General features: G+C 46.7%; 1 protein-coding gene across 1 annotated transcript in view; it reads left to right on the top strand.

The window, feature by feature from the left end:
- Nucleotides 1-26,409, top strand: part of LOC143766616 (serine protease ami-like) — a 558,097-nt gene extending 531,688 nt beyond the window's left edge. The window contains exon 5 of the mRNA XM_077254425.1: nucleotides 24,868-26,409. Coding sequence (XP_077110540.1) covers nucleotides 24,868-25,056 — 189 coding nt within the window. The 3' untranslated portion in view covers nucleotides 25,057-26,409. The remainder of the gene's footprint in view (nucleotides 1-24,867) is intronic.
- Nucleotides 26,410-26,943: the final 534 nt, after the last annotated feature.

Raw genomic sequence — 26,943 nt, 5'->3', positions numbered from 1 at the left:
TCAGTAGGATGTTGCCTCATCTTACAGCATGGCTCCTACTGGTGTTTCTCCTTGTTGCGTTGATCTCGTTTCTCACTCAGCACAATAAACCTCGCTTCTTGTCCTTTCTTGGGGTACCACCGCAATGAAGTGCAGGCACGGTCCCGTAATGTTCTTTCTGTTCGCTAGGCCTCTGTCAGGATCCCACCCCTGACAGGGACCCCCCTGAATCTTCCCCTGCAACACCCTCTGCCACAGGATGTTGCCTGGTTCCAACCCAGTCAGCTTTCTAACTTTCTATCTAACCCCCAGTTTTACCAGACTGTGAGGAGTGGCCTAATACATAGCGCCCTTAGCTCCCCCTGGAGGCCAGACTGTGAAGTGTATTGGTGTCTGTGATACCTGGTCAGGTGAACTCCTTCAGTGCCATCAGACGTACCATAGCCCCCCTTAGTGGCGGAGCATCAGTACTGCAATGACCAGGACTCTGGGGCGCTGCAAAGGCACCAAAAGATGAGATGCTGAGAGAAAGCCTAAGGCAGCAACAACAATAGATCTGGAAGGAAGAACAGGAACATGAAGCACCATGGCAAGACAAGCCACTGAATGGGATGTACCATTGACAGATAATGGAGGTGGCTGACATAGAGAAATCCTACCAATGCCTGGAGAAAGCTGGACTACAAGACAGCACAGAGGCACTAATCAAAGCGGCACACAGCAAGCACTAAGTACCAGATCCATAGAAGCAGGAATCTACCACACAAGACAGGACCCAAGGTGAAGACTATGCAAAGAAACCTCAGAAACCATCCAACACATAGTGGCAGGATGCAAAATCCAAGCAGCAACAGCATATACTGAACGGGAATTGTATACAGGAACATCTGCACAGCATATGGGCTAAGTCCCCCTAAGTCCATGTAGGAGACCCCAGAAAAAGTGGTGGAGAATGAAAGGGCTAAAATCCTGTGGGACTTCAAGGTCCAGTGTTATGATCTGGTGGCCTAGAAGCAGCATGGACGAGCTCTGGAGTAGGTGGCCTCTATACTGACCGCAGACCCTGAACTTAACACCGCAACTATAAGTAGCCGTGGGATGTTCCTGTCACTCCCTCGACACCTCGTCACAGCCAGAGGACTAATTACCCCTAAAGAAAGAAACAGGAAAACTATCTTGCCTCAGAGAAAATCCCCAAAGGAAAGACAGCCCCCCACAAATATTGACTGTGAGAGGAGAGGGAAATTACAAACGCAGACTGAAAACAGAATTTAGCAAAGGAGGCCACACTACCTAGAAAGAAAAGACAGGACAGAGTACTGTGCGGTCAGTATTAAAATACTACAAAAATCCACCACAGAGAATACAAAAATCTCCACACCTAACTAATGGCATGGAGGGTAACTCTGCGACTCCAGAGCTTCCAGCTTGGCTGAATAAATCCTTACACAGACAAAGCTGGACAAGAAAAAACATAGCAATTCACTGAACTATAAAGTCCACCGCATGTGGACTGCAAAAACAAAGCCAGGACTTATCTTTGATGATTTGGACAATCCAGCAGGAGAAACCAAGCAGAGATGTGAATCCTCCAGAAAAACAATGGACAACTGGCACTCACTAAAGGGTGAAGCCAGACTAAATAGCCCCGTCCAAAGTGGAAGCACCTGATGACTGCTGTGAAGGACAAACAGCAGCACTACCACTTATAACCACCGGAGGGAGCCCAAGAGCAGAACCCACAACAGAATTCACAACAGTCCAGACAGATAAGCAGGTGTTTGCTATCCAACCTGATATTGTGATAGTAGACAAGGATCAGAAGACAGCAATGATAATAGATGTGGCAGTGCTAAGTGACAGCAACATCAGAAAGAAGGAAAATGAAAAGATGGATAAATACCAGGGCCTCAAAGGAGAACTGGAGAATATGTGGGAGGTGAAGGCAACAGTGATTTCAGTGGTGATAGGAGCACTTGGAGCAGTGACACCTAAGTTGGAAAAAGGGCTACAACATATCCCAGGAGCAACATCTGAGCTCCCTGTCCAGAAAAGCGCAATGCTGGGAACAACTAAGATCCTGCGCAGAACCCTCAAACTCCCAGGCCTCTGGTAGAGGACCTGAGAATGAGAATGGACAACAAAGACCACCCCATTGGGGGTGAGTGAGAAGGAAATTTTTTTATATATATATATATATATATATATATATATATATATATATATATATATATATATTATACATATATGGAGCACCCTGCCAGGGCTGTGGTGTACTACGTATTGGGCCGGTTCTTAAAGGGATGTGTCACGGCAGCAGTGACCCGGTCCGTGGCCCTGGGCATCCAATAAAAGAGTCAATGAATTGAAAGGGCAAATAAAGTTTATTGGGGAATTTTTTGTGACACCACCCATGGTACTCGGTCAATATAGCCGACGCTGCAGTTCAGATCCACTGGGGCAGTTGGTGACGCATCCAAGATCTTTCAGCTCTCCATGGGCAGAGCTAGTCCCCAGGGCAGATATAGGTGTTAATTGTGATGATGGTGGTTGTGGTAGTTGTAGTAAGGGACGGGGCAAGTGACGCAGGAATAATTCAAAGGACACAGCTGGGTGCAGTTTCAACGCTTTACTCACAGTTCTGCAGATTACTGTCTCCAGCCATGTGCTGCGTCCTCCGGGTCTGTGGTCCAGCCAACCCCCAGATAATTTGGGGTACACTTCTCCAGGACTCCTCACTTATGTTCCCTTCCTGGCTAGCTCACTGTGCTGGTTCCCAGCTCTCCTGCTCTGCGCCTTCACACACACTGTCCCAAGCCAGCAGCCCCAAATCCTGTTGGGTGACATCTCTAGTCCACTGGATCCTATGTGGCTGCCTTTTCAGCGAATATGTGTGCATGTGGCTGTGGCATGTACAGATACCACAGCCTCCGGCTGGCTAGCTGAGCCTTGTAGTTCTCCACTAGTCTTGGGGGCCAGTTCCCCACTGCGACTTGGTCCCTACACCTGTTGATGGTCAGCATAGATGCGGGCCCCATGGGTGGATTGCTCACTACCTGTGGCCCTAGGACCCCTTCTTGCTTCTGAAGCTTCTTTCTCTCTCTAGCTCCCTCTCTCTGGTAGCTCCTTCTCAGCATGTCTCACTCCTTCCACTTCCTCTCAAAATCTCCTAACTTTCACTTCTAATTAGCTCCTCCCCTAACTACTGGCTCCACCCAAACCCTCTACCTAGTTACCCTCTCCAGACTGGGATGAAGTCATCCTCCCTTGGAGTACGCCCAGATGCCATGACTGGTGTGGTGTGGTGTTGGATGCTGGTGTTAGAGTCCTGGGTAGCGCTCCATAATTACCTGAGAGTGAGATACCACACCTCAGTGGAGACTGAACCCTCAGGGGGCACTACATATACACACACTAACACACATGCAAACGCTGATGCAAATAAAAAAAATCACGCGCATTGATATATGCATAAATGCATAGAGAAGCTGATAACTACAGTGCATTAAAAAGTATTCACACCCCCGTGAATTTTTCCACACTTTTTCATGTTGTAGCCACAAAATTAAATGTATTTTATTGGGAATTTATGTAATATATCAACACAAAGCAAGTATTTGTGAAGTGTAAAAGAAGTGATATATGGTTTTCTAAATATTTTAAAAATACACCCCCCCAAGTTAATACTTTGTAGGACTTTTTTCACTGCAGCTACTGTTGCAAGTCCTTTGGGGTATGTCTCTACAAGCTTTGCTCATCTAGAGGCTGAAACTCTTGTCCATTCTTCTTTGCATACTATGCAATGAGATTGGATGGAGAGTGTCTGTGACCAGCAATTTGTGTGTGTAAAATGTGGAAATGTTCTCAATTTATATATGCCTTTTCAAGGCACTGTTCTCCCTCATTAGCTGTAACTACTGAACTTTCCAGCCACATTGTCCACCCATATGAACTTCAACTGCCATACTGTCTCCCTTATGAATTATAATTGCCGCACTGTCCACTCCTTCTGAGTCATAACTACCACATTATCCTCCCAGCCTTTATAATGTTCCCCCCTCCTCAATCTTTTTCTTCATAACTTACAGTCCCCTAACAGTACTACCCTAAATAAACTTCCTTCTTCAGCTCCTTGGAGCACTTACTTTCCTGCCATCTTTGAATCCTCTGCAGTATAACAATATCCGCAGCATGATCAGCTGACTTCATTACTTTACTACATGCCAACTTGATCCCAGAGTTCCCAGCACTCTCTGTGAGACATGTCAGACCACTGAATGAGGTGAGATGGTAATCTCACCTCAAGGCAGAAGTAGCCTGACACCGCCTCTCTGCTATTTGTACTTAGGGCACATACCCCCTAGTTGCACCTTTTCAAAGGGAATTTGTTAACACCAAATTACTGTTTCAGGATGGTTTCACATTTGCGTAGGGCAGAGCTGCGCAGGGCTGCATAGTTCATCCGTTAAACCCCGCCCACTGCTGCACCTCTTTTATTCAGCTCTGCCTATGTCAGCATGCGGCCTGCGTAGCTATCTTTAACATTGGTTACGCAGGCCATGCGAATGTATGCGGATGCCTCCGCATGCATCGTTTTGCCACTGCGCTGACTGCAACAAAATGCAACTTGTTGCATTCAGCGCAGTTCGGAGGAGGAAATACGCAGCCCTTTGCAGCTCTGCCCTATGAGTCGCCCGCCAGGGCCGTGGGGTACTCGGTACCAGGTCTGATACTTAAAGGGAATGTCACGGTGGCTGCGACCCGGTCCATGGCCCTTGGTGCCCAAGAAAAAGGGAAAGGTCTTTTAAGGGAGTCATAATAAAGTTTGTGTTCGTGACGCTAGCTGTCATATTCGGTCAGTGGGGACCGACGCTGCTTAAAGGGGTCCTCTGGGGTGATTTTATTGCAGCAGGGATGGTATGGCTTCCCACAGGTCAAGTTGGTTCCCCAGGGCTTCCGGTGTGTAGATGAGGATGATGAGTGGTGCAGTATAGAATGGAGAACACAGGTTTGCTGTCTCTTTACCTGGTTTACTGGAGACTTCAGGTTTCCACAGTCCAGGGCACCAGATCACAGGTACAGGCAGTGTCCGGCCGGCTTGGAAGTAAGTTCAGAGTCCCCTTTACCAGGTGGTGATGAAAGCCTTCCTACTAGTGCTGTGGTGTAGTCCCTTGCTGCATGTGGCTTCTATCAAGGTCCTCACGGTTCTCTCTGTCCTCCATAAAGGTGGGACAGTAACCCGTATGACAGGTGGCTTGAGCGTTTTTACAGGGTCTCTATCCCAAACCGGGCTCTATGTGCCATTGTGCCTCCTGGGTGTTAGGGCGGACAGGTTACATGTAGTCCAGCTGTCCTGACGGTTTCTGCTGTGACTCTTAGAGTCCGACACAACCTCGGTCTTCCGGCTACCGGAATCTGAGCTCTGCAGGGAGGTAGCCCAAACGTTGCTGTACTCCCCTGGTGTCACTCTCCTGTGCTTCAGTCTCCTGCACGCTCTCTACAATCTGTTCTTTCCTTTTGTATTCTCTTTCTCCAGTCCTTCCGATACTCACTGTCTGACTGCTCTCTTCTCTGTCCTCCTGACAGACTGACTGACTTCCCCTCCAGACCAGAAAATATATAGGGAAGTTCCCCTTAAACCGGGTTTAGAGCTTCCCTTTCTGGCCTGGAGTGTGAACATGCTGCATGTTTGTGTTTACCTGATAAGAGATCTTCCCTCACTTCCATGGGTGACATCACTCTGAGGAAAGCAATGCCACTGTAACATCCAGGACCCAGGGGTGTTACACCTACTCAAGTTTGAAACCAGCCTCAACCAAGCATCTTGGAGTGGACATATCACTTTTAAAAATCATATCTTTATTGTTTGTGAGAGCACAGCATGTTATCTTAATTAACCAAATGCCTACTTTCAGCAAGCCATTAAGAATAGACTGTATTCTATACGTTGACTTTTGAATTTATGTGTTTCTTTCTGGTTGGTCAAGAAAACAGACTTTTGCTTGCGTAAGCCTGTAATATTGATTTGTAAGTTGACAATTTGTTGTAACATATTATGCTCTTATTCATTGACTACTGATAAAGGATCATTGAACAATGGTGTTTGCTGATATGTTGATTACACATTGTCCAGGCCAGCCAGTTTGTTGACTTGAAAAACAAAAAAGGAAAAACTATGCAAGTAGATTAAATAATTAAACAATGCGAGTTTATCTCACCACCTATCTTCTTCTTGACCTCTGGATATGGGTTTCGAGGACAGTGTGAACTATAAAAAGGGGGATATTTACATCCACAGAGAGAGAGAGACAGAGATCCAGAGAACCAGACTCTCTACAGGACAGCAGCCAAGACACCATGGCTCCATCATGAGGGACACAGATTTGTCATTCTACAGGATGCCAGCTTAGGGGACCACGACCCCAGCAGGAAGAATACAGATTTGCTTTATTGAGCATCCATGGATATGTTTGGAGAAAGCCAGTATTGGGACCCGCTGGTCGCCTGGCTCCATGGTGCTGTTCGGAGAATGCAGGATATGACCCTCCAGTCTACAAGTGGGGTAGTCAGCTCTGAAAGGTAAAGCCAGGTTGTGACCCTCCAGTCAACTTGCCTTGTACCTCGATGGACTGTCATCTTCCTAAGCTTGTCGTTACCTTCTGTCTGTGCATGCCACAGGTGGGGTAGTTAGGCCAGGAAGCTATGAAGTAGCAGCTGCTCTTATCCCGGTGAGCCAGCAGAAGGGTGAAACTCTGTAGTGTGCACCATCTTGACTATTTTTCTGTTACTGTTCTATGTGTTATTTGCCTGTTTTGTTGTTCAATAAAGCATTACCACACTGTTTTACTCTCATCTTGTTATGTCTGAGTAGTGTTATGACCACATTAAAAGGAGAGTGGGCATTCCATGGGATGATCCCTGGTCCGTGCAGTTTTGGCTAGTGGACTGGGATGTCCGCTGACCCCCCTGTGTCTCCACAGTGATCAAATCCATTTTTGTGTTTGCCAGAAATCTTTCTTTATTCAAATATGCTAATCAAGTGGGCAATGCACCCTTGATGTGGCTGAGCAATTCAGTGCATATTCCCATCTACTTGTTTTCTATCTAATACTCTCCTCCCCTGGATTTTGTAAATCCAGAACTGTCAATCAAGGAATAGGGCATCAAAACAAACTGACTCATTCACTTTAAGACCACGTTCACACATTCAGCATTTTACATCAGTATTTGTAAGCCAAAACCCAGACTGAGTGAAAAATGCAAAAGTGGGGCACGTGTTTCTACACCGTGTTCCAAATTATTATGCAAATTGGATATAAGTGTCATAAAGATTTCATTGTTTAGTTTTTCAAATAAACTCATGGATGTTATTGTGTCTCAGGGCTCAATGGATCACTGAAATCAATTTAAACACATGTGATAATTAGTTTTCCAGGTGATTCTAATTAAAGGAAAACTACTTAAAAATGATGTTCCACATTATTAAGCAGGCCACAGTTTTCAAGTAACATGGGAAAGAAAAAGAATCTCTCTGCTGCCGAAAAGCATCAAATAGTGCAATGCCTTGGTCATGGGATGAAAACATTAAATATTTCCCGAAAACTTAAGCGTGATTATCGTACTGTTAAGAGATTTGTGGCTGAATCTGAGCACAGACGTGTTCGTGCTGATAAAAGCATAATGAGGAATGTTTCTGCCAGGCAAATTCATCGGATTAAGAGAGCAGCTGCTAAAAAGCCATTGCAAACCAGCAAACAGATATTTGAAGCTGCTGGTGCCTCTGGAGTCCCTCGAACCTGAAGGTGTAGAATCCTTCAAAGGCTTGCTTTGGTTCATAAACCTACTATTCGGCTCACCCCTAAACAGTGTTCACCAGCAGAAATGGTGGCAGTGGGCCCAGACATACATGAAGACTAATTTTCAAACAGTCTTGTTTACTGATGAGTGTCGAGCAACCCTGGATGGTCCAGATGGATGGAGTAGTGGATGGTTGGTGGACAGCCACCATGTCCCAACAAGGCTACGACGTCAGCAAGGAGGTGGAGGAATCATGGTTGGAATCATGGGGAAACAGCTGGTAGGGCCCTTTAAGGTTCCTGAAGGTGTGAAAATGACCTCTGCAAAGTATATAGAGTTTCTGACTGACAACTTTCTTCCATGGTGTTAAAAGCAGAAACGTGCCTTTAGGAGAAAAATCATCTTCATGCATGACAATGCACCATCTCATGCTGCAAAGAATACCTCTGAGTCATTGGCTGCTATGGGCATAAAAGGAGATAAACTCATGGTGTGGCCACCATCTTCCCCTGACCTCAACCCTATAGAGAACCTTTGGAGCATCTTCAAGCAAAAGATCTATTAAGGTGGGACGCAGTTCACATCAAAACAGCAGCTCTGTGAGGCTATTCTGACTTTATGCAAAGAAATACAAGCAGACGTTCAATGGATACAAGAATTGTGAAGGTGATATCAAAGAAGGGGTCCTATGTTAACATGTAACTTGGCCTGTTAGGATGTTTTGGAGTTAAATAGCTTTTTTGTTCAGTGAATGTGATCTCCTAATGCTGCAAATTCCAGAAATGAGCATTTTCATTTCATTTAAACATATCAAATGTTTTGAAATTCTACTGTGCCTAATAATTTGGAACAGTGAATTTTGAGTTTTTATTTACTTTGGAGATTATACTGTTATCATTGGGAGGTTTCTTCAATAAAAGTCGATGTATACTCTAACGGGTGATTACTTTTATTAGACCGACTGTCATTTGCACCTACCATTTAGGAATATCCTAGAAAAATATCATTTGCATAATAATTTGGAACATAGTGTATACTTTTGCTATGATTGTTCCACTTCTGGTTTTGGCTTACAATTATTGATGTAAAATAATCACTAAATATTGGACGTTTGAATGTGGCCTAAAGGACAGAATCATATGCCTATACCCAACATACAGTCTGATTGTAGCTGGCTCCTGAAGTTACTAAGATGCTTATTGCATACTGGGTAATATTATTCAGGGAGCCAAAAGGACAAGAAATCTGGAAATTTACACTAATTGTTAATATCCACCCTGAAAAAAATCTGCAACAGGTGATGTGGATAATATTTGTAAAATTGTATCTACTTGCCTGATGTTGTATCCACTGTAGATTTTACTTTTGGAAATCTGCAGGTAAAATCTACAGGTACACATAGGATTAACTTGAAGAGAGACAATATTCCAAGGCAAAAAATAAAGGGAACACTTAAACAAAACAATGTAACTCCAAGTCAATCACATTTCTGTGAAATCAACCTGTCCAGTTATGAAGCAACACCGATTGTGAATTAATTTCTCCTGCTGTTGTGCAAATGGAACAGACAACAGGTAGAAATGATAGGCAATTAGCAAGATAAGTCCTATAAAGGAGCGGATTGGCAGGGGGTGAACACAGACCGTTTCTCAGTTCTCATCCTTTTTGGCTGTTGTTTTGGTCACTTTTGCATTTATTCATTGCTCTGACCCAAAGAGGTGCTGTACAATAGCATGAGATGGTGTCTACAACCCACAGACATTGCTCAGGTAGTGCAGCTCATCCAGGATGGCACATCAATGCGAGTTGTGGCAAGAAGGGAAGCTTTTTTTGTCAGCTCAGTGTCCAGAGAATGGAGCAGACACTAGGAGTCAGGCCAGTATATCAGTAGATGTGGAGAAGACTATAACAGGGCAACAAACCAGCAGCAAGTGTTTGCTCAAACTGTAACATACAGACGTCATGATGGTGGTATCAGGACCCAATGTCCACAAGTGGGTGTTGTGGTTACAGCCCAACACCATGCAGGGTGATTTGCATTTGCCAGAGATCACCCAGATTAGCAGATTCAACATTGGTGCCCTCTGATTTTCACAAATAAGAGCAGGTTCACACTGAGCACATGTGACAGACGTGACAGAATCTGGAGACTCAGTGGAGAACATTCTGTTGCCTTCAACATCCTCCAGCATGACTGTTTTTAGTGGGTCAGTATTGGTGTGCGGAGGCATTTCTTTGGAAGGTCGCACAACTCTGCATATACTAGCCAGAGGTACCCTGACTGCCATTAGGTACAGGGATGAAATCCTCAGACCCATTGTAAGACCATATGCAGGTGCAGTGTGCCTTGGGTTCCTTCTGATGCATGACAATGCTAGGCCTCAAGTGGCTGAAGTGTGTCAGCAGTTCCTGCATGATGAAGGCATTGATGCTATGGACTGGTATGTCCATTTCCCAAACCTGAATCCACGTGGTGCAGATCCAAACACTGTCGGCACAGAAAGAGTCAAATCCAGGTATGAAGTAAACACAGGGAAGTCCAGAACAAGTCCACAAGTTCATCCCAGGTGTAGCATGAACACGGATAAGACCAGAAACTAGTTCACAAGTTGATCCCAGATGTGGCATAAACATGGGTAAGTTCAGAAACAGGTTCACATTAAAGTATTATACTGGTGTTGCTTCCAACAGCTCCCACTGGGGGGGGTAAATGAAGGATTAAGTAGCAATACACAGTCCCGAAACAAAGTTCCAAAAACACAGTTCTTACCAGAAGGAGTGAACCGAGGGTTAAGTTCCAAGTCAGCAGACTAATGATAACCTAGAGAGTGTAGCTTACAAATGCAGGAAATGTCCAGAGCCAGAGGTACAGACACACTCAGAACCAGCAGCTGAGCTGAAGGAGAATAGAATCAGAATACTCCAGCAAAGAGACTGACACCTGACCCGGGTTTTAAACAAACGAACAGGAAGTAGGGCAGACAAAAACAGCAAACTCCATCTTAACAAAGGGCAAAATCATTCACAAGGTGACTTAGAAAACCCGGAACGAACCTGGACCAGGCTTGTCTGGGTATCTACGATGAAATTGAGCAACCTTCAAGGGAGCATTGATGTTACTTACTGGTTCCCAAGAATCGTTTTCAGGAGAGTAACCCTGCCATCTAACTAGATACTGAAGCCGGTTCCTATGAAGTCTTGAATCGATAATGTCCTGTACCACAAATTGTTCTTCGCCATCAACCAACACTGGTGGAGGAGGAGGTACGATACGTCCCTGAAATTTGTTCAGAGAGACTGGTTTTAATAAAGAAACATGAAATACTGGGTGTACCTTTAGAGTTCGTGGCAGCTTCAGCCGACAAGCAACAGAGCTCACAATCCCGGTGATCTTGAATGGACCGATGAACTTCTGTCCCAGTTTCTGCGAAGGAACACCCAATTTTAGATTCTTGGTGGACAACCAAACCGATTCTCCTACCTTATACATGGGTGCCGGTTTCCGGAATCTATCGGCTGACTTCTTGTAACGCTCCTGTGCTGCGGTCAGGGAGTCTTTCAAAACTTCAAGATTACGTTGCAACACCGCCACTCTGTCTTGAACTGCCGGTACCAAAGTAGCAACCGGAGACCTAGGCAAAATATTTGGATGATATCCCAGATTGGCGAAAAAAGGTGTTACCTGGAACTGCTCTGTGAGTTTTTATACAAAAATTCCGCTAGTGGAAGTAGCTTCAGCCAATCATCCTGCAAATGACTGACGTAACAGCGTAGATATTGCTCCAAGGTTTGATTGGTCCGTTCAGTCTGCCCGTTGGTCTGAGGGTGGTATGCAGAAGACAAGCAAACATTAATGTGGAGCGCAGAACAAAATCCTTTCCAAAACCTGGAGGTAAATTGTATTCCCCGGTCAGAGATGATCTCATCTGGTACCCCATGCAGCCGGAAAACGTTCTGGATAACCAGATCCACTGTCTCTGTAGCTGAGGGAAGACCAGTGCAAGGAATAAAATGAGCAGCCTTCGTTAAACGATCCACTACCACCAAAATAGTATTTTTACCGCCAGAGGTGGGTAATTCCACAATAAAGTCCATCGAAATAGACCCCCAAGGGCGAGATGGTACGAGTAGTGGCTTAAGAAGGCCAGTAGGTGAAACATGAGGAACCTTGTACCGGGCACAAACCTCACAAGAGTGGACATAGTCATTCACATCCTTCAAGCAGGTAGGCCACCAGAAAACTCGACTTAAAAATTCCTGCGTCTTCTGTACCCCCCCGATGACCAGCCAATATGGAGTCATGGACCAATTTGAGAATTCGAAGTCTCACAGCCTCAGGGACATAAATACAGCGATCTCTAAGCCATACACCATTCCGAAAGACAAGATTCACATTGTCAGGTGGGGCAGCAAGAAATACGTCACCATCATAGGCCAGCTTGATCTCCTCCCACAAGTCCCGGTCCTGGAGCACTCCTATGAAATTGGCATCAGACAAGATGGTCTTAGACGGGGTCCCAGGCATGGAGTCCGTCGTGTGGATTCGGGATAGTGCATCGGCTTTCCCATTACGTGAACCTGGGCGGTACGAGATGATAAAATCAAACTGGTTCAAGAACAAACTCCACCTAGCTTGTCGAGGAGCAAGACATCTGGCGGACTTAAGGAATTCCAAATTACTGTGATCTGTGAGCACCACTACCTGTTGAGTTGCTCCCTGCAAATGGTGTCTCCATTCCTTAAAGGCGGAAATGGTTTCGAAAAGTTCCTTATCTGCAATATCATAGTTAAGTTCAGTGGATGATAATCTGCGAGAAAAGAAGGCACACGGGTGCAGCAAACCTTTGTCTCTGGTTCATTGTGAGAGGATTGCTCCCAGTTCACAGTCAAAAGCATCCACCTCCATGACAAAAGGCAGTGCAGGATCGGGGTGCGTCAATATCGGAGCCGTGGTAAAACAAACCTTGAGGCGATCAAAGGCTTCCTGGGCTTGCGAAGACCATACAAACTTCTTCCCCTTCTTAGTGAGGAGAGTGATGGGACGGACAATTTCTGAAAAATTCCGGATAAAACGTCTATAAAAGTTAGCAAAACCAATGAATCATTGTATCTCTTTGATGTTTCCTGGTACCGGCCAATCTATGATCGCCTGGATCTTGCTGGACTCCATATTCAATCCCTGGGGAGAAATAACATAGCCTAAAAATTGAATCTTGGAGCAATGAAATTCACTCTTTTCGAGCTTGATGTACAAATGATTATTTCTCAAACGTCTGAGCACGATCTTGACATGTTCCTGATGTTCCTGTAGTGAATCAGAGAAAATCAAGATGTCATCCAGGTAAATTACTACATAATGATCCAGTAAATTCCTGAAGATATCGTTGGCTAAGTGTTGGAAAGCAGCAGGAGCGTTACAGAGTCCGAATGGCATCACTAAATATTCAAAATGTCCATACCGACATCTGAAAGCTGTCTTCCATTCGTCTCCGGGACGTATACGGAGTAAATTATATGCCCCGCGAAGATCTAATTTGGTAAATATTTTAGCTTGGCGAACTCTCTCCAACAATTCAGGAATTAAAGGCAACGGGTACCTGTTACGAATGGTTACCTTGTTTCGCTCCCGGTAGTCAATACATGGTCTTAGAGTGCCATCTTTCTTCTTTACAAAGAATATGGAGGCTCCCGCTGGTGAAGAGGATGGTCGGATAAACCCCTTGGCTAAATTCTCATCTATGTATTCACGTAATGTCTTTAATTCTGGAGCTGACAACGGGTAAACATGGCCGAAAGGAATCGCTTCCCCAGGAAGCAGCTTTATGGGGCAGTCATAAGGTCTATGTAGAGGGAGTGAGTCTGCCTTCCTCTTGTCACAAATGTCCAAAAATTCCTGGTAAACCAGTGTCATGGGGGTACTGGGTATACTACAGCTGATTACCCAGACCCCTGCAATATCCCTCAGACTGGGGAAACCCTGTCTGTCCCTCTCCCAGAGTTTACACTGAAGGTGTGCATGTCTGGGCCACCAGGCCTGACCCTGACTCCTGTTTCAGTACTAAGCTGAAACCTTCACCCGCCACCCAGTGATAAAACCTCACACCAACCCCTACAGAAAGCACAGACAGGGAAAACTAAAAAACGCACCACGACGCAGACACACAGGAAAACACTATAATGTGCACAGGGCAAAACAAATACAAATGTAGGAAGGAGAAATATGATGAAGGATAATACACCACCAGATATGATATTTCCCTCTCCTAGATCACCACTCCAGACCGAAATCACCAGGCACAAGACACAAGCTATAATCGGCGATGCCCAAAGTTCAGCAGAACTATTTAAAGGCAGTGGGCGAGACCCAGCCTCCAATCCGAGTACCAGCTAGATTAACCCCGGAGAACCTAGAAGAAATCTAGCCGGCGCCACTGAGCGCATAGAGGACGAATGCGGAATTACCGCTGTCTGTCGGACGCCCTAGTGTGAATAGCATCCGGCATGACAACCAGAGGGAGAGTAGATACCTGTTTCATTTCCTCCAAGTTCTGGGTAACTGGAGACATTACCGGTGGACTGATTGTAGGGTTGCACTTTGAAGGAATGATATCTCCTTGGTTTCCCAATTGATGTTTGGATTCTGTGACCGTTACCAGGGAATTCCTAAAATTACAGGAAAATGAGGAGAAGATACTAACATAAAGGAAAGTGTTTCCTGATGGTCTGGTTCCATCTTACACTTCAGAGCACCGTCTCCCAGTCTACTGGTCCGGAAACTAATGGAGAACCATCTACTGTTTCCATGGTGACTGGTGAGGCTCTTAGTAGTGTCTTAATACCACGTTCCCTGGCAAAAGAAGAATCCATGAAATTTCCACCTGCTCCAGAGTCTATCATAGCAGAACTTGGTATCCACTGTCCCTCCCACCGAATCTGAATAGGAAGAGAACAATGTGAGTATTTCTCCCCTTGATCTTTAGGGGAGGTCGGCATCACTGTTAGGGGAACCACAGCATCTATATGTAAACTGGTCTCCAAAACTTCTGACTCAGTGTCCGTATTGTCATAGTCCCCTACTGCCGCCAACATTTTGTTAGGTCACCTGGGACATTTAGGACAATTAATGAGGAAATGATCCGATTGACCGCAGTAAAAACATAAGCACTCACAAAACCGATATTCACGGCGTTCGTTACTCTCACATTTTTGTAGTGAGTCCACTTGCATAGGCACCTCCTCAGCTTCCTGCGGGTTCTTGCTGGTAGTTTCCCTAGACGGAAGAGTAAAATTAGTGATGCGATTTGATGCCGCCCATTTCTCTTGTCTGCGTTCAGTTAGGTGGATATCAATACGCACACAGTGTTGTAAAAATAATTCAAACTCCTGTGGAGCTAGCTCATCCTTGATTGTACTGGACAACTAGTGTTGAGCGATACCGTCCGATACTTGAAAGTATCGGTATCGGATAGTATCGTCCGATACCCGAAAAGTATCGGATATCGCCGATACCGATACCCGATACCAATACAAGTCAATGGGACACCAAGTATCGGAAGGTATCCTGATGGTTCCCAGGGTCTGAAGGAGAGGAAACTCTCCTTCAGGCCCTGGGATCCATATTAATGTGTAAAATAAAGAATTAAAATAAAAAATATTGATATACTCACCTCTCCGGAGGCCCCTGCACCTCACCGCTGTTAACCGGCAGCCTTCTTTGCTTAAAATGAGCGCGTTTAGGGCCTTCCATGACGTCACGGCTTCTGATTGGTCGCGTGCTGCTCATGTGACCGCCACGCGACCAATCAGAAGCCGTGACGTCATGGAAGGTGCTGAACGCGCTCATTTTAAGCAAAGCAGGCTGCCGGTTACTACCAGGGCGCGTCAGAGGGTGAATATATCCCTATTTTTTATTTTAATTCTTTATTTTTTACATGGATATGGATCCCAGGGCCTGAAGGAGAGTTTCCTCTCCTTCAGACCCTGGGAACCATACACTGGGAACTTCCGATTCCGATTCCCGATACCACAAAAGTATCGGATCTCGGTATCAGAATTCCGATACCGCAAGTATCGGCCGATACCCGATACTTGCGGTATCGGAATGCTCAACACTATGGACAACCCTTTCCTAAAAATTGGCAATAAAGCATTGTTATCCCAGTTGGTATCAACTACTAACCTCTTAAATTCAGTAATATACTCTATGACTAAACGTTTCCCCTGGTGTAAGGAAAGCAAGGATTTTTCAGCGGAGGCACGGCGGTTGGGATCATCAAACATTTGCGCCATAGCTGATAGAAAATCATCCAAATCATTTAGACGGACATCGCGACTTTCAACCTTAGGATTTGCCCAAGCCAGTGCCCGTGATGTCAACAACATAATAATACATAGTACCTTAGATCTATCTGACTGATAGTAGGAGGCATGTACATCAAAAAATATGCATTGATTAACAAACCTGCGGAATTGACTTCGGTCACCATTAAACCGGAAAGGAGGCAATTTAGGCATACTGGTGGGTGGTGTATCTTGAGCTTCTACCAAGGTACGTAAATCTTGGAGAGCCTGACCAAACACCTGCACATTGTGGTTAGCCCGGGAGTCCATGTCTCTAATCTTATTTTGTATAGCCGCCACCTCCTGCTGCAAGGAGTTAATCATAGAAAACATCTTGTCTACCCATGTGTTAGGGGTCGAGTTCCCGCCTCTGCACAGGGGGAATCTCAGGCCATCTCCGTTGCGGTCTCCCATTCTTCTCCTGCCGCAGTGGAGCCTGCTCAGCAGAGACGTCGGTCCCAGCGTCTCGCTCTGTCTGACTCTGTACAAAGAGTTACTGCTGCCTTTCCTGCTTCTGCCATTGAAGTCAGTGCTGGGCAGCGGCGAGCAGATGCTTCTGGGACTAAGTCCTGCTTTTCTCGTTCTGAGCATGCCCAGAGTAAGATCTCTCAGTGGAGATCGAGGGTCACATGATCAGATACTGCAGCTAAGGCCATTGGTCCTTCAGGAAGGTCCTGTAGGTGCTCATGCAACTATTTAAGGCTCACATGGCCACACGGCCATGCGCTAGTATTGTTCTATGTTATGTGCTTTGCGCCAGTGTGGTCATGTGAGTTTGTGTTCAGGGACCCGGCTGAAATAAGCCCCTAGAATGCTGGCACCTCCGGCGAGGAGATTTTATGTTTATGTATTCAGGGGCCTGGCTGAAATAAGCCCCTAAAATGCTGGCACCTCCGGCGAGGAGTTTTGTGTGCATGCGTGACCACTGACTGCTCTCTGTTTGGGCAGTTAGCCTGTGCCTCTGTGAAGTCTAACAGGGCACAGTGCTTTGCTTTCACTGCTACTCGGTGAATTAACTAAGTTATTCCATACCGCCATATAGTGCCGCCATTTGCTAGCAGCAGGTACTCCTGCACAGTGGACCCCGGGCTGCGAACGCACCAATATCAATAAAAACATCTGTATTTACTTGGTGCGTTCCGCTAGCCCTAACAGAATACTAGCACCAGGATCTGGCTAGTAAATGGCGGACATTCAGCAATCCTTGCGGTATATCCAGCAGCTGGAGGGTAGGTTGGCGGCTCTCGAGAAGCTCAACCTCAGCTGTGGATGTTACCGCAGTTGCTGTACAGGCTGCTAGTGTGGCTGCAACAACCTTGTCCACTGTCACCCCTGTTCCGACATTATCTCGCCTCCCGCTGCCAGAAAATTTTTCTGGAGATAGCAAATCTTGTAGGGGATTCGTGAGTCAGTGCTCTATTCACCTCGAGCTCCTGGCTGCACGTTTTCCCACTGAGCGGGCTAAGGTGGGATTTATTCTGTCTCTCTTGTCGGACAGGGCGTTGGAATGGGCTACGCTGCTGTGCGAGCGTGGTGATCATGTGGTGCAGAGTGCTCCGCTGTTCCTGAGCACTCTGAAACAGGTCTTTTTAGGACCTCAAGTCACCCATGACACGGCGCTCCAACTTCTGGCATTAACTCAGGGTGAGTCCTTGGTCAGCCATTTTGCGGTCCGCTTTCATACTTTAGCTTCTGAGCTGGAGTGGTTGGATAAACCCTTATCCCCATATTTTGTAGGGGCCTGGCTGATCACGTTAAGGACGCTCTGGCCAATAGGGAGATTCCTGCCACACTGGAGGAGTTAATAACTGTCTCTACTCGAATTGACCTCCGTTTTAACGAGCGGAGGTTAGAGCGAGCCCAGTGTAGGCAGAGGTTTCGGCTGGCTCCCACCGTCGCCAAACCTCTGGAATCTCCGGTCCTGGTTCCTGAGTCACATGAGGCCATGGAAGTGTCACGAGCGGGATCTAAGTCCCGGACCGCTTGTGCACTCAAGGTCTGTCATGTTTGCCAGCAGTCAGGACATCTTGCCACCAGATGTCCCCAGCAGTCAAGGAAACGTCAACGTCTAGTGGTAGTAGGTGGAGGTACACTAGACACGGCGACGTTTGCCTCCAAATTTTCCTTTAAGGGGACAATTACAGTATTATAAGCTCATCCTTCCACTCGGTAGAGCTCTGCGTGGATTCTGGGGCGGAGGGCAATTTTATGTCCTCTGCCTTCGCCCAACGTCACGCAATACCCCTGGTTATGCTAGCTCAACCAGTAACGGTACGAGTGGTGAATGGGTTGACACTGCCCTCACAGATAACACACCAGACCATCCCCCTTACTCTGTCCATGTCGCCATCCCATCAGGAGATTATATCTGAGGGATTTGATGAGGTCCTGTTGGGGATACCTTGGCTACGGTACCACTCTCCTCATATCGAGTGGTCCTCAGGCAGAATTCTGAGATGGGGTGAATCTTGTGGGGGTAGGTGTCAGAGGGAGTGCATTCAGGTTGCGACTAGGGTTGAGCGAAACGGGTCGGCAATTTTCAGAAGTCGCCGACTTTTGGCAAAGTCGGGTTTCATGAAACCCAACCCGACCCCTGTGTGGGGTCGGCCATGAAGTCGGCGATCTTCTGAATCTGGAATCGGAATTCCGATACCGATTCCCGATATGTTTAAGATATCGGGAATTGGTATCGGAATTCAGATTTAAGTGTAAAATAAAGAATTAAAATAAAAAATATCGCCATACTTACCCTCTGACGGGCCCTGGTACTAACCGGGAACCTTCCTTCCTTAGAATCAGCCTTCCAGGGCCTTGCAGTGACGTCGCGGTGACGTCGCGGCTTGTGATTGGTCGCGCGGCCCCCATGTGACTGCTCGCGTGACCAATCACAAGCCGCGACGTCACGTCCGAGGGTGAGTATATACCTAATAGGAATATACTCACCCTCGGCTTCGTTCCGGCAGCCTTCCTTCCTAAGAATCAGCCCTTCCAGGGCCTTCGGTGACGTCACGGAGACGTCGCAGCTTGTGATTGGTCACGTGAGTGGTCACATGGGAGCCGCGCGACCAATCACAAGCCGCGACGTCACCGCAGGTCTTGGAAGGCTGATTCTAAGGAAGGAAGGTTCCCGGTTAGTACCAGGGCCCGTCAGAGTGTAAGTATAGCGATATTTTTTATTTTAATTCTTTATTTTACACTTAAATATGGATCCCAGGGCCTGAACGAGAGTTTCCGCTCCTTCAGACCCTGGGAACCATTGGAAACCCAATGCACTGCATTGGGTTTCGAGTTTCGGCCGACCCCGACCCCGACTTTTTTATAGGATCGGCCGATTTCACTCGACCCGATTTTTGAAAAAGTCGGGTTTTGTGAAACCCGACCCGATCCTATAAAAGTAAAGGTCGCTCAACCCTAGTTGCGACTACAGAGGTACCCACAGATCTATCCTGTCTCCCCAAGCAATACTGGTCTTATACAGACGTATTCTCCTAAAAGGCGGTGGAGACCCTTCCGCCCCATCGCCCCTATGACTGTCCTATTGATCTCTTGCCTGGTGCTGAGCCTCCCCGGGGTTGAGTTTATCCGTTATCTCTCCCGGAGATGGAGGCAATGTCTCAGTACATTCAAGAGAATCAGGCAAGAGGGTTCATCAGGAAGTCAGTGTCACCTGCTGGGGCTGGGTTCTTCTTCGTGCAGAAGAAGAATGGGGAACTGCATCCATGTATAGACTACAGGGGTCTTAACGCCATCACCGTTAAGAATAAGTATCCTTTGCCCTTGATATCTGAGCTCTTCGATAGGCTTCGGGGAGCAAGGGTGTTTACTAAACTAGATCTGCGGGGTGCTTACAACCTGATTCGCATCCGTGAGGGGAACGAATGAAAGACGGCTTTTAACACCAGGGATGGGCACTATGAATATCTGGTGATGCCCTTCGGGCTCTGTAATGCCCCAGCCGTTTCCCAAGATTTTGTGAATTACATCTTCCGGGATATGCTCACCACCTCAGTCATAGTCTATCTGGATGATATTCTCATCTACTCTCCAGATATTGACTCCCACCGGAGAGATGTTTGCAAAGTCTTCGACCTCCTACGGGCAAACTCCCTCTATGCCAAGTTGGAGAAGTGTATGTTTGAGCAGGAGTCCTTACCTTTCCTAGGCTATATCATCTCCGCCCAGGGATTGGCTATGGATCCTGCCAAACTACAGGCTGTGATGGACTGGCAGGAACCCCATTCTCTTAAAGTGGTGCAGCGCTTTATGGGGTTCATTAATTATTATCGCCAGTTCATTCCGCACTTGTCAACTTTGGTAGCTCCCTTGGTTGCCCTCACCAAGAAGGGGGCAAATCCCAAATTGTGGTCTGAGGAGGTCTCCAAGGCCTTTAACTCCATAAAGTCACACTTCGCTAGCGCTCCCATCCTACATCGCCCCGATGTAGATAAGCCATTTATCATGGAGGTGGATGCCTCATCTGTTGGTTCTGGAGCAGTCCTCTTCCAAAAGGATGCTCAAGGTCGGAAGCATCCTTGCTTCTTCTTTCTAAGACCTTCTCACCAGCAGAGAGGAATTATTCCATCAGGGACAGGGAGATGCTAGCCATGAAGTTGGCGTACTAGGAGTGGAGACATCTCTTGGAAGGAGCTCGTTTTCCTTTCCAAGTCTTCACAGATCATAAAAATTTGGTGTACCTGCAGACAGCCCAGCGGTTAAATTCTCGCCAGGCCAGATGGTCCTTGTTCTTCTCCCGGTTTAATTTCACCCTCCATTTTCTTTCTGGGGAGAAGAACATTCGTGCCGATGCTCTCTCTCGCTCCGTTGTGTCATCTGTGGAGGAGGAAGAGGAGCCTCGGCTTATTGTCCCCACCGAAAGCCTGAGAACTGTGGTCCTGGTTTCGCTAGAGTCTGTGCCTCCGGGCAAGACTTTTGTACCATCCAGTTTGCAACTGGAGGTTCTCTCTTGGGCACACTCGTCCAGGGTGGGTGGACATTTTGGTTCCAAAAGGACATCTGAGTTACTGGCGAGGACATACTGGTGGCCGCATATGGCTTGTGATGTCGCAGACTATGTTCAGGCGTGTGTCTGTTGCGCCAAGAACAAGTCCCCTCGGCAATGGCCAGCTGGGTTGCTTTACCCTCTGCCGGTGGCGGACAGGCCCTGGGAGATGGTCGGGATGGACTTTGTGGTGGGCTTACCCAAGTCTCGTAGTTGCACCATTATCTGGGTGATCACTGACCATTTTTCCAAAATGGTTCATTTGGTGCCTCTTCCACGGCTACCTTCTGCACGGGCTCTGGCAGCCTTGTTCATCAAGCATATCTTTCGCTTACATGGTATGCCGGACAAGATTGCCAGTGACCGGGGTCCCCAGTTTGCATCTTGATTCTGGAGGGAGCTTTGTCGTCTTCTCAGTATTGAGTTAAATCTCTCCTTGGCTTATCATCCCGAGATGAATGGGTTGGTTGAGAGAGCCAATCAGACTCTGGTCACTTATTTACGACATTTTGTTTCTGCCAGGCAGGAAGACTGGGCATCCTTGTTACCGTGGGCAGAGTTTGCCCTTAACAACTCTGTAGCCGACTCCACCGGTCAGACTCCTTTCCTCCTTAATTACGGCCAGCATCCGCGGGTTCCTGTGCCTATGCCTGTGTCCTCTGCTGACTGCAGGGTGGCAGACTGGGCAGTGGAGGCACGAGACATTTGGGACTGCACTCAGGATGCCATCTGGGCATCCAAGGAGAGAATGAGGACCTCCGCCGATGCACATCGGTGCCCTGCCCCGACCTTTGCTCCTGGCGACTTAGGGTGGCTCTCCGCTCGTAACCTCAGGCTGCGTGTTGAGTCCACTAAGTTTTCTCCTCGCTACTTGGGTCCCTTCAAGGTCCTCGAACAGGTTAATCCTTTGGTCTACCGTCTAGCCCTTCCTCCACGCCTAGGTATCACCGACACCTTTCATGTGTCCCTCCCCTCCTTAAGCCCGTATACATGTCCCGATTTTCTGAGTCATCTGCCGGGACATCGCGTTCGTCTACGGACGATTACGAGGTGAACGCTATTTTGGGGTGCAAGGTGGTTCATGGCAAAAAATTTTATTTGGTGGACTGGAAGGGTTACGGTCCTGAGGATAGGTCCTGGGAGCCTGCTGAGCACATTCGGGGTCCGCAGCTCATTGCTGCCTTCAAATGTAGTGAGGCTCAAGGAGGGGGGGCCCTAGGAGGGGGGATAATGTTAGGGGTCGAGTTCCCGCCTCTGCACAGGGGGAATCTCGGGCCATCTCCGCTGCGGTCTCCATTCTTCTCCTGCCGCAGTGGAGCCTGCTCAGCGGAGACGTCGGTCCCAGCGTCTCGCTCAGTCTGACTCTGTACAAAGAGTTACTGCTGCCTTTCCTGCTTCTGCCATTGAAGTCAGTGCTGGGCAGCGGCGAGCAGATGCTTCTGGGACTGTCCTTCTTTTCTCGTTCTGAGCATGCCCAGAGTAAGATCTCTCAGTGGAGATCGAGGGTCACATGATCAGATACTGCAGCTAAGGCCATTGGTCCTTCAGGAAGGTCCTGTACGTGCTGCAACTATTTAAGGCTCGCATGGCCGCACGGCCATGCACTAGTATTGTTCTTTGTTATGTGCTTTGCGCCAGTGTGGTCACATGAGAGTGTGTTCAGGGACCTGGCTAAAATAAGTCCCTAGAATGCTGGCACCTCCGGCGAGGAGTTTGTGTTTGTATGTATTCAGGGACCTGGCTGAAATAAGCCCCTAGAATGCTGGCACCACCGGCGAGGAGTTTTGTGTGCATGCGTGACCACTGACTGCTCTCTGTTTGGGCAGTTAGCCTGTGCCTCTATGTAGTCTAACAGGGCACAGTGCTTTGCTTTCACGGCTACTCGGTGAATCAACTGAGTTAGTCCATACCGCCGTTTGCTAGCAGCAGGTACTCCTGCACGGTGGACCCCGGGCTGCGAACGCACCAATATCAATAAAAACATCTCTATTTACTCGGTGCATTCCGCTAGCCCTAACAGAGTGTCTCTGTCATTGCCCCAGCAGAATCCTTTTTTTGGGCTGGAGTATCCTGTAATACTGTTGTAGGAACTCAAGGATTCTGATAGCATGGGGCAATGAACAGACAGAGACGGGTTTCTTTAGTGCAAATAGTGTATTTGTACAACAGCAATAACACCCAAAACAATATACTGATAACCCACAGTGTCCTAGAATGAAACGAGTCCTGGAAATATATACAGCAAATCGGCAGAGTTCTTAAGGCAGAGTCCTCAGCAAGGTGAGTGTGATAGGTGACGTGGTGCAGATCCAAACACTGTCGGCACAGAAAGAGTCAAATCCAGGTATGAAGTAAACACAGGGAAGTCCAGAACAAGTCCACAAGTTCATCCCAGGTGGAGCATGAACACGGGTAAGTCCAGAAACTAGTTCACAAGTTGATCTCAGATGTGGCATAAACACGGGTAAGTTCAGAAACAGGTTCACATTAAAGTATTATACTGGTGTTGTTTCCAACAGCTCCCACCGGGAGGAGTAAATGAAGGATTAAGTAGCAACACACAGTCCCGAAACAAGTCCCGAAACAAAGTTGCTAAAACACAGTTCTTACCAGAAGGAGTGAAACGAGAGTTAAAGGGACTCTGTCACCTGAATTTGGAGGGAACAATTTTCAGCCATAGAGGCGGGGTTTTCGGGTGTTTGATTCACCCTTTCCTTACCCGCTAGCTGCATACTGGCTGCAATATTGGATTGAAGTTCATTCTCTGTCCTCCATAGTACACGCCTGCGTAAGGCAAGATTGCCTTGTGCAGGCATGTACTACGGAGGACAGAGAATGAACTTCAATCCAATATTGCAGCCAGCATGCAGCCAGCGGGTAAGGAAAGGGTGAATCAAACACCCGAAAACCCTGCCTCTATGGCTTAAAATTGTTCCCTCCAAATTCAGGTGACAGAGTCCCTTTAAGTTCCAAGTCAGCAGACTAATGATAACCTAGAGAGTGTAGCTTACAAATGCAGGAAATGTCCAGAGCCAAAGGTAGAGACACACTCAGAACCAGCAGCTGAGCTGAAGGAGAACAGAATCAGAATACTCCAGCAAAGAGGCTGATACCTGACCCGGGTTTTAAACAAACGAACAGGAAGTAGGGCAGACAAAAACAGCAAACTCAATCTTAACAAAGGGCAAAATCATTCACAAGGTGACTTAGAAAACCCGGAATACTGACAGCCACATTACACCACAGACTGTCCAAGAGTTGACTGATGCTTTAATCCAGCTCTGGGAGGAAATCACTCAGCAAAACATCTGCAGCCTCATCAGGAACATGCCGAGGCATTATAGGGAGGTCATACAGCCACGTGGAGGCCACACACACTACTGAGTATCATTTCCTTGTCTTGAGGTTTTTCTGCTGAAGTTGGATCAGCCTGTAATTTGATTTTTCACTTTGATTTTGAGTATCATTCCAAATCTAGACCTCAATGGGATATTAATTTTGATTTACATTGATCCTTTTAATGTTCTATCGTTCTCAATGCATTCCACTATGTAATGAATAAGATTTTCAACTGGAATTTTCATTCAGTGATATCTAGGATTTGGCATTTTAGTGTTCCCTTTATTGTTTTTGAGTCATGTATTTGATCTACATTGAAGAACTAAAAAGACAGTAATTCTGCCATATATTAAGGATTTTGAATACAATGTGGACTAAAAATAATAATATTTATTACGATTTCTATTCATTAGGGTGATTCTGGTGGACCTTTGATATGCAATGAAGTCGTGGAAGCTATAGTGTCTTCTGGATTTACCGTCTGTGGCAATCTAAAACGTCCAGGAAAATACACACGCATTGCTCCCTATAAGAACTGGATTGTAGAGACCATGCGTAACTTCACCGAACCAACCATACCTATTCCAACTGTAAAAGTCTGAGTAACATGAAATGATGGATTTCTGTAGAAAGTATATTCTTTAAATCTATATCCGTGAAGAAAAAAAATGTTACTCTGGGTATTCAGTTAGAATTGTTAATAACCACAGCAGACTGGCCTTATGTGCTAGAACTATACGCATCTGTTTTAGTTAGCACTGTAGTTGAGGTATTGTGTAGGATTGAGGCATTTCATTGTTATGTACGATCCACCTTGCGCCCACACTCAACAACAGTGAGGACAGCATCAGCCTGTCTTGTATCATTACTTATTAAAGTATGTATTGTACAACTTCTACTTGTTATTTTATTGAATACCTGAAAGAGTTTTGATGGATTCTAAAAATATAATTGTGTCCTTCCAAAAATAGCTACTGAAAACTTAAATGAAGTATTGCAGAATGGAAGACCGGGCTGCCAGAGCTGCTGAAAAGCGGGGTCCGGAACTGCTGGGGCCGAAACTCCTGTTCCTGGGGGGAACAAGATTGCAGCCGGAGCAAGCCAGTAACCAGGGTGAAGGGGGCGTGGCCAGTCAGTGTGTGGTAAAATGGGTTGTGTGGCAACGGAAGCAGTCTTCCCGCCAGAATGCTGAGGAGGTACAGACCACAAACGCTGAGAGGGAATGACAGGCTGCAGTGTGAAGAGAAAGGGCGGCATAGTGAGGTACTCACCAAAACCGGTGGGTGCACAGAGGAGTGTGCGACCAATGGAGCATTGCAGCTGTGACATCCAGAGAGGCGCACGTTGGGCAGAGCATTGCAGCGCATTCCTTCAGGTGACAGCGGCTTTTTAAAGAGACACGCGTGGAGAGGCATCCAGTGTAGAGCTCTATTCTTTTGCTCCACAGATACATGGACTATGAGCTCAGCGGGCAAAACTGGTGACCACCCGCTGCCTCCAGAAGTAGGACCATGTGCTGGACGAGAATGCCAGCAGACACCACAAAGACTGCTGCCAGCCTGCTGCTACCCATGGGACCTTCAGCGAATGACAGGCTGCGGAGCCACGATAACTGAACTGTTAATCAGAGACTGTTAGTTAAACAACCATTTAGTTTTGTACCCTTTTACCCTGCTATCTCCCTGTGCGGAGTTCCCTACTGTCGATTAATGAAATATAGTTAGCCCCTGCTCTGCAGCATTTGTGTCACTGCATCCCAGCACCTGCATATTACAGTATTGTAGTGCTCTCTTTCAGTAAATGTAACTATGCTGTAATACCATATGCAACCTGTAGAGTGGTATAATAAACCCTACAAATAAAGGTCTAAATAATTGGCACTTCCAAATCAATTACTCAACCTACAAAGAAATAGAAGTCTTTGTCATGGGTATTAAAAAATAAACTTTATTGAGAAAAAATATGGCGCTGTGTTTAAAAACTTGATTACTAGTGATGGGCGAGCACTAAAATGCTCGGGTGCTCGTTGCTCGGGTCGAGCAAATTAGAATACTCGGGTACTTGGCCAGAACAACGAGCCCAATGTAAGTCTATTGGAGACCTGTGTATTTTTGCCGCGATTCCCGGGGGTCCTGTTAAGGTCTAAAAACGTCTGAAAATGATGGAAACACTGTTCAAATGACACAGGAACCTCACGGGGATCGCCCCTGGAAGCATTCCTGACTCCTAGTTCACAGCCTTAATCATCTTTTTCCGAGATTCATGCCATTTTTCCCGGTGCCACAAAAAACACATGAAAACAAAACCAAAACGGGTTTTGCTTGGAAATATGCCAAGGTACATCCTTTGCAGGTTAATGACTTGCCTGTAAGGCCAAATATTTAACCCCAGACCGAAAATTTACTCTCCCACTTAGGCTTAGTTCAGACGCTGCGTTTTTGAAGCGTTTTTCAACTTTAACATTGCTTTCAACCACTACAAATGCATTC

The sequence above is a fragment of the Ranitomeya variabilis genome, chromosome 1, assembly GCF_051348905.1.
Source record: "Ranitomeya variabilis isolate aRanVar5 chromosome 1, aRanVar5.hap1, whole genome shotgun sequence".
NCBI lineage: Eukaryota > Metazoa > Chordata > Amphibia > Anura > Dendrobatidae > Ranitomeya > Ranitomeya variabilis.
The sequence above is the reverse complement of the archived record's forward strand: the minus strand, read 5'-3'. Positions and strand labels throughout refer to the sequence as shown.